General features: G+C 59.4%; 1 protein-coding gene across 3 annotated transcripts in view; it reads left to right on the top strand.

Moving 5' to 3' along the window:
• Positions 1–7,720, top strand: part of LOC102429127 (transport and Golgi organization protein 2 homolog) — a 19,055-nt gene that overhangs the window by 3,987 nt on the left and 7,348 nt on the right. For 2 of the 3 annotated variants that reach the window (XM_023763201.1, XM_023763202.1), the window contains exons 2-6: positions 3,339–3,435; positions 3,991–4,079; positions 5,961–6,080; positions 6,870–6,984; positions 7,562–7,632. In XM_023763201.1, the coding sequence (XP_023618969.1) occupies positions 3,380–3,435; positions 3,991–4,079; positions 5,961–6,080; positions 6,870–6,984; positions 7,562–7,632 (451 nt within the window). In that variant the 5' untranslated portion in view covers positions 3,339–3,379. Of the gene's footprint in view, positions 1–3,338; positions 3,436–3,990; positions 4,080–5,960; positions 6,102–6,869; positions 6,985–7,561; positions 7,633–7,720 lie in introns of those variants that run through there. The other variant, XM_023763203.1, reaches the window with a different exon arrangement.

Consider the following 7,720-nt stretch of genomic DNA (forward strand, 5'->3'; position numbering starts at 1 on the left):
GACAGGTGTGCTGGGAGGAAGAGGAAGGGAGACGCCCTTGGTGCAAACGCTGCAGGAGGTGGGGCTGGTAGGCACTGGGTGGGTGGCAGCAGTCAGTGCGTTATGCTGCTAGCCGCCCCGCAAGGTGAGGCGGGCGGCCCAGGTAGGGACTGGACCACCCCCAGCAGTGCTGAGGTCTGCTGGTCCCCCTGCTGGGTCCTTCTCCATCCGGGCTGGCAGTGACAACGAGGCCCTGTCGGTGGCCCTTAGGCCCCTCTTGCCTCCTCTCCCAGTGGCCTCCATGAGGTCGATGGCTCACCTTGCCTTTCACCCACCTGTCTGTGCTGGGGGGGCAGGTTACGGGGGGAGCAGGGAAGCAGATCCTCACTGTTGGTCAGCAGGCTGTGGACCAGGCCATCACGGTGCCAGGTTATGTTCCCCGTGGCCCTTGCCTGAGCCACTGCAGTCACCGCTGCATCTCTTGGCATATTACTCTGACCTGATTTGGCCAGGCCTGCCTGCCTGTCATTTTCTCATTGTGCTCTTGTGAGATGCCACACGGAGTCAGGCTTGAAGCTTGACTCGCTCAAGAGCCTGAGCCTTCTGACAGAGGCAGTTTACCTGGCTCCACTTGGCTGTTGGAAACAGCCCTGTCGGTCCTCCTTGAGGCAGGAGAGGAGGAAGGAGGCGCCAGCTGGAGTGGGTGATTCAGAGGCAGGGAGTGAGCAGCAGGACGAAGCTGGCCAGGAGAACTCTCAAAAGCGCTGTCAGCAGATGGGCTGTGAGTGCCTAGAAAGCTTCTGTGCTCTGTAGCCAGCACCCGCGCCAAATCTGCGACCCATTCTTCCTGTGCTTCAGAATCACCAGGTGGTGAGACCGGGGCAAAGCCAGATTCGCCTCGCTGTGAGCTGGGAAGACTTCCACTGGCTTTCTTAGATAGGATGGGAAGCTCTTGGCTTTGGTTTGAAGAGGGCGTTTTCCTTTCGCTTCACACTTCAGAGGTGTACGCAGGGACTTCCGGTGCATGTGGGAAGCGCTAGCCCTGCTCTACACATGTGGATCCCCCCCAGCTGCAGGTGGGCAGTGAAGCGAAGAAGGGGAGGGGCCTGTGGGCAGCTGGCCTGGCTGAGTGGGGGGTGAGGGATTGGAGAGAAAGGCAGTTCCTGATGGTGCCCTCCCCAGGGGCTGGCTTTCCTCTGGTCCTTCCCTCCCAATGACTGCGTTCTCGTCGAGGCTGCAGCCCTGGGCTCTCTGTGCCCACACCTCTGGCACAAGGCTGCCTGGAGACCCATTGGCGGCCTTTCCTTAGACCACAGAACCCTCCCTGCTACACCTGGAGGCCGATCTGCCACTCCCTTGGTCCAGCTAGGACAGCGGGGTCCTGCAACCGAGTCTCTATATGGCCTGTGAGCATCAGTGGCCAGACCTGCCCTTTGCCAGTGGCCTCACCTAGTGGCCAGGCACGCAGCTCAGGAAGGGACACGGTAGGTCCAGGCAGACATGGTGGCCTCCTCCTCTGACAGTCCAGAGTGGCACATCCTTAGTGGAACAGCCTTCAGAATAGCCCTTCGTCCCGGTGGGGCTCTGGACCAGTGGGATTCCAGCAGGGATGCACTGGCAGGGCTCCTACCACACTGACTGAGGCAGCCTGGGTGCCACAGACACAACCAGCCGGCCTTGCTCGGAGCATGCTTATGCCTGAGAGAGACCAGCTCCTCTGGGGTGAGGAGACTTGTGTCTTCTGTGTCGGACTAGGATCAGGTGGCAATGCTGGGAACCCTGTCAGCTGTACCTGGTGGGTGGGGCACCTGGGGTCCTGGGAGGCCCAGCATGCTTCCTGTCTCTGCACTATGTCCTGGATGATTCTGCTGACTCATCATAAGCTGTGTCTAACCTGCAGTTAAATCCACTGCTGAGTTGTAGTTCGCGGTTATCTATGCCTCCCACTTGGGAAAGTTCTTTCTGGTGCTTCGTGAACCTCTTTTTCTCTGTGGATATTCCCAAGCTCCCTGTTTTCTGCGATGAGAGTGTGGTGAGTTTACGAGACATGCGGGGACCTCTTTCTGCTGGTTCTTGTGCTTGGTGCTTTGCTCTGTTAGGCGGTTCTTTCTGACTGTGTACTGCTTTGTCCTAGAAATTATTTGTGAGACTTCTTGGAGGTCTGGGGTGAAGATGAGAATTTTGGTTCGCTAGGTGCCCAGGGGCACTGCCAGTGTGGGACTCCTCAAACCACGTCTTGGCGTGAGGGTTCCTGGACCCCTGGTGTGGCCCTGGCTCCACTCTCGGAGCTCCTCAAGGACTTCCTCCCTTGTAGGCTGTCCCTGCCGCCCCTGGTGGCTGTGGACATAGCCCACCCTCGCCCTCTGGATGTTGCTGCTCGGGGTCCCAGCTTCCCTTGGAGGGTTTCCTACGAGGTCCCGTCTTGAGGCAGTCCTGGGTTTTGTCTTCTGTCCTTCACTCCCAGGGTCACCAGAGCCAGATAAGTCAGTGCCCCCGGGCAGGAATGCTCCAATCTCTGTTTTTCCCATCTCTGGATTCCTACGTTCTCCAAGATGTTGGCTAAATTCTACATGACCAGTTAGCTCTTGGCTGCTTTTAAGACGTTTTCACATTCTCTCAAGCATTTTGAGTTTTTACCAAGAATGTTGGTTCCATCAGGCTGCCCACAAATATTGGGATGGTCAGGGCGCCCGCGGGTGGGAACCCAGCCCGCTCCTGTCAGCTCGGGCTGGAGGCCAGCAGCCCATCTCCTATGGCTGGACACCCCCTAGCACCTTGCACTTCTGCTAGTCACCATGGCGACACCTCACATAGCTACAGGCTTTACTGAGGGCAAAGGTAGCTCCCCTGTGGCCCTTACCTTTGTCCATGCCTGAAGGGGCCAGGGGGCCAAGTCCTGGGGGATCCTCCAGGGCTTGTGGGAACCAGTGGAGATAGTGGTGGAGTCAGTCCTTCCCCCCACCTCTCACCCCAGCCAGACCAGTGAGCAGAAGGGAGTGGAGTGGTGGGAACACCCTGGCATTGTCCACAAGAAGGCCCCAGGAACTAGGCAGCCTCAGAGTGGCTCTCAGCTGAGGTTGCGTTCGTGCTGACAGCCTTGGGCCTTGGCCCCTCCTTGGCTGTTGTATACTCTGTGGCTGTAGCCCCTGCTGCCCGCCCACCTGCCCATGGAGTGCTGGCAGGGAGATGGCCTTGAAGTGCTGGTGGGCGTCATGCTGTTGGGCACATGACTCTGGCATGTCTAGGGAAGGCCAGGGGCATTACCGAGCTGGTTCTGTTCAAAGAACATTGCAGGTTTGGGACGGTGGATCTGTTGTCTGCTGGTTACTCAAATAATTTTTTTTTTCCTTTTCCCACAGACTGTGTAACCCTGTGTGAGCAAAGCCACCCTCCGGGACCCATGTGCATCATCTTCTTTAAGTTCGATCCTCGCCCTGTTTCCAAAAATGCGTACAGGTAACCCCTCACTCTGAGTCTGCCGCCATCTGCTCAGCCTCGGGTGCCCCACGGGCCACAGTAGGCATGTAGGCGACCCAGGCAGGGGAGGCATGCCGCTGCTGCCCAGGCGGGGGGAGGGCGGCCCTGGGACGAGCTGCACAGGCCTGGCAGTGCCTCTCAGACCGTGGTCACTCAGCGTGGGCGCTGGAGGGAATACCCCTCGGCGGTAAAGACCCTGAGCCGATGTACAGATTGTACAAATAAACTAAGACTCAGCCTCTAAAGATGACTGTGTGGGCGGGACCGAGGAGTGAAGTGGGTCCCGGCAGCGGCACATCCCTGTGGGCTGACAGAGGACCGGGGGCAGCGGAATTGGGGTGCGGGAGCCCCACTTACGCTGGCTGGTCTAGGTTGCCGGAAGAGGTCTGGGTAATGCGGTCAGGGTGCGGGTTCCTGTTGTCTTTGGGACTTGCCCATGTTGTTACTGAGGCAGATTTTCTTTGTTAACTAGAGAGAGAAGAACATGGCTTCTCTGTTTTGACCTGAGAGTCTCAGTCATGCTTTCTTCTTCAGGCTCATCCTGGCATCCAACAGGGATGAATTCTACCACAGGCCATCCAAGGTGGCAGAGTTCTGGGGCAACAACAACGAGATCCTCAGTGGTGAGTCTTGCCTCGTGGTGGGTGGCCACAGCCTGGCAGGAAGTGCCAGCCCCAGACGGTTCTAGCAGTTACGGTGCTGCTTCCCTGTGTACGTTCGGAATGAATAAGTGGACACCGGTGGGTCTAATGGGGTCGGCTCCAAAGTCTCGGTCCCGGGACAGTGTTGGGCTGGCCAGCCCTGGAATTGTCCACCCAGCACTGTCCCTGTGGCTTCATGTGTCGTGGATCCCCAGAAGAGGTAGCTGGAAGGATCAGTTGGTTTTATTTGGATCCACATGTTCCCTGTGGACATGCAGTTGTTTTGGTGTGAGGGTGCAAGTCCACCCTCTATCACTCTGTGCGGCATCATAGTTGTGTGTGTGTGTGTGTGTGTGTGTGCACGTGTGTGCACATATGTATGCACATACACATGTGCTTATCTCTGCACACGTTTCTGTTTACATACAAGCACCCTTGGTCCAGTGAGAGCTGGTCTGAATTTGGGGAGCAGAGGTTTGGTTGGGGCACCTTTGGGTGGGAGCCTCACAAGGGGTTCCTGTGGAGAAGTGGAGGTGACAACCCAGGTCCCCCTGCCTACCCAGCTGAAGCTCCTGAGCACTGGACAGGGAGCAGTTCCTGCCCATGGGGTGGGCAGGGGTTTACTTGGAGGGCATGCAGACAGGTGTTGGCTAGGCCAGGAGTCCCTCTGCCTGGGAGCCAGGTGCCAGGCAAGCACAGGGGAGCCTGGCAGAGTTGACAGGGTGCCCAGTGTGCTGGGCATGTGGGCTCACGGGCCCAGGGAGGCAGCGTGTGCTCTGCTCCGCCTGCAGTGTCCTAAGGCTCAGCTATGGAGCTTCCTGTGTAGACGATGGTTGGGCAGTGGTGCGAGGGAAGCACTGCTAGACCGTCCTGGTGCTGGGTGACAGGAGGACAGGAGTGGGGGGACCAGGGCAGGGCGCTGTCCTGGGCAGGAGGTCTCGGAGGTGGTGGGGAAAGCTGCTGAGAGGGTGGGAGGGGGGACTCAGGATAACTGAGTGCAAGAGGGAGGAGAGGCTGGGTCCTGGCCATCTTGGGTTAGGATAGAACAGAAGGGGGTTATGGGATAGGGCAGGCTGTGCGTGTCGCTGCTGCACACAGGGAGGCTGAAGTGTGTGTGTGTGTGTGTGTGTGTGTGTGTTGAGGGGGCCTTCTCGGGATGAGTGCGGTGAGGGGCTGTTGCCTTGGGGTAGCGGGGCAGGAGGCACCTCTCCAGGATTTCTGTAGATGAGGTTTGGATGAAAGGTTAGACTGCCTGGGCCATGCTGGCCACCTGGGCTCCACCCTACCCTGGCACCTGGGCCAGCACCCCGCCCCTGAATCAGTGTCAGTCCTGGCTGGGAAGCTCCAGCCACTCCGAATTGTAGTGATTTGGAGGAGGCCCCTGGCATGCTGAGAAGGAGCACCTGCCTGGTGGAAGGGAGGCCTAGCTGCAGCACAGGCTGGGTGAGCCCAGTGGCTGCTGCACGCAGCTTAGGGGCAAACACACCAAAGTCAACGGAACAGGCAGCGGGTGGGTGCGCTGCAGGCCTGGATGTGCACCGGGCTCCCAATGAAGCTCTCGCTGTGAGGGTCCTGCGCTTTCTGCCCGAGGAGGACAGCCAGCCACCCTTGCACCAGATGCAGGATGAGGTTCCCGCGATGGAGCTGGTGCTCTGCTCCCGGCCCAGTGCCAACCCAAGCTCCAGGATGCTGTTGGCATCAGTTGGCCTGAGACGGGGAGGGCATCTTTCCAGTGTCTTGCTGCCCCGCCCTGTGGAGTCAGATCCCCTGTTCCACAGCCAGGGCTGTGGGACTGAGGTTCGACTGCCCAGGACACAGGGAGAGGAGGGGGTACTGCTGGTGGTGATGCTGGCGTCTGTCCAGGGCTTGACATGGAGGAAGGCAAGGAAGGAGGCACATGGCTGGGCATCAGCACTCGCGGGAAGCTGGCGGCGCTCACCAACTACCTGCAGCCGCGGCAGGACCCAGATGCGAGGGGCCGAGGTACCATGGGGCGGGGGCGGGGTGCTGGGGGCTAGCTTAGGGGAGCGGGGGCTGGCCTGGGGGGTGGGCCTTGGGGTGGGGGCTTCCTTGGGCATGTGCAGAGACAGGAGGAGGAGCTGGAATGGGGAAGAGGGCGTGTTTCCTGGGTCCTGTAATCCACTGGCTGGCAGTCACTGTGGGCACCACCCTTGGTCTGGCCCACATGACACTGACCTTTCACGCCTCTCAGGGAATGTGCTTCAGACTTATCCCCAGGCAATGTGTCGCTCTGGCTGTGTGTCATTGTCCCCCCTGTTCAATGTTTGCCGAGCAGATGCCTGTGGGAGGATAGTTCCCGGGACACACGTTGTCCCTACTAAAGACGTTCCCCCTCATGCTGGACTTCCATATGGGGGCATAATGGAGGAAAACTTTTCTTTTTAAAATATATTTTATTGATTTTTTTACAGAGAGGAAGGAGAGGGATAGAGAGTTGGAAACATCGATGAGAGAAACATCGATCAGCTGCCTCCTGCACGCCCCCTACTGGGGATGTGCCCGCAACCAAGGTACATGCCCTTGACCGGAATCGAACCTGGGACCCTTCAGTCCGCAGGCAGACGCTCTATCCACTGAGCCAAACCGGTCAGGGCAGGAAAACTTTTTTTTAACCAATAAAAGCAGAGTCCTCTATGCCGACCTCCTTGGCTGTGGGGTCAGTGAGGTGTAGCCAGCCCATGCGGGGCCATCTTTCTCCCCAGGGAGGGGGCTACGCCTGCTGCCTCAGCCGTGTCTGTTCCCTGCTCACAGGTGAACTGGTGGCCCACTTTCTGACCGCAGACATGGACAGTTTTTCCTACTTGAAGAAGGTCTCCACAGAGGGTCACCTGTACAACGGCTTCAACCTCTTAGCAGCCGACCTGAGGTGAGTCTGCTGGGGGTGGGGGTGGGGGTGGCAGCCCACCGAGTGCCCCCACGGGACTGGGACTGGACCCAGCAGGGAGTAGGGTGCCTGCCCCGCTGCTCAGCTCGGGTGCCGTGGCATCTGGGGCCGCCTCTCTTAGTCGGCTTGGTGAGCGTCCTGAGGGCTGAGCCCCTCCCAGACCCACTGCCGTGGGGACCTGGGAAGCAGAGCCTTGCAGTGGGGCTCCCTGTGACGGTGTGGGGGCTGTTGGCTCCTGCCATCGGGGAACCGGAGCATGACTGCAGGGCGCTCCCCTAGTACAGGGCATGCCCCCTGCCGACACCCGCCCCTCGGCCCCAGGTCCTCTCCCGTCCGTGCCTGTGGCTGAGGAGCCCCCTGCTTTGGGACCGTGTCTCACTTGCACTGCTCGCTGGGAGGCAGAGGTGCCCCCGGCTGGAGAAGGAAGGTGCAAGCACAACTGGCAGTGGCCCTGGAGCGCTCGGGGATCCCATGGGGTAGGGCTGTGGTGACTGCCAGGCAGCGAGGGGTCTGCACGATCCGTGGCCCCTGTATGACGCTCTCTGCCTCCTGTTCACAGCACAGAGAAGGGAGATGTCTTCTGCTACTATGGAAACCAGGGGGAGCCCGAACCCATTGTCCTGGCGCCAGGTGAGCCTGCTCTGGTGGGTGGTGACAGGGTGGGGGCTGCTCCTATGGGGACACTGCTGTATTTTTCAGAGACTGGGGCCCATTCATA

The sequence above is a fragment of the Myotis lucifugus genome, unplaced genomic scaffold, assembly GCF_000147115.1.
Source record: "Myotis lucifugus unplaced genomic scaffold, Myoluc2.0 scaffold_276, whole genome shotgun sequence".
In the NCBI taxonomy this organism is placed as follows: domain Eukaryota; kingdom Metazoa; phylum Chordata; class Mammalia; order Chiroptera; family Vespertilionidae; genus Myotis; species Myotis lucifugus.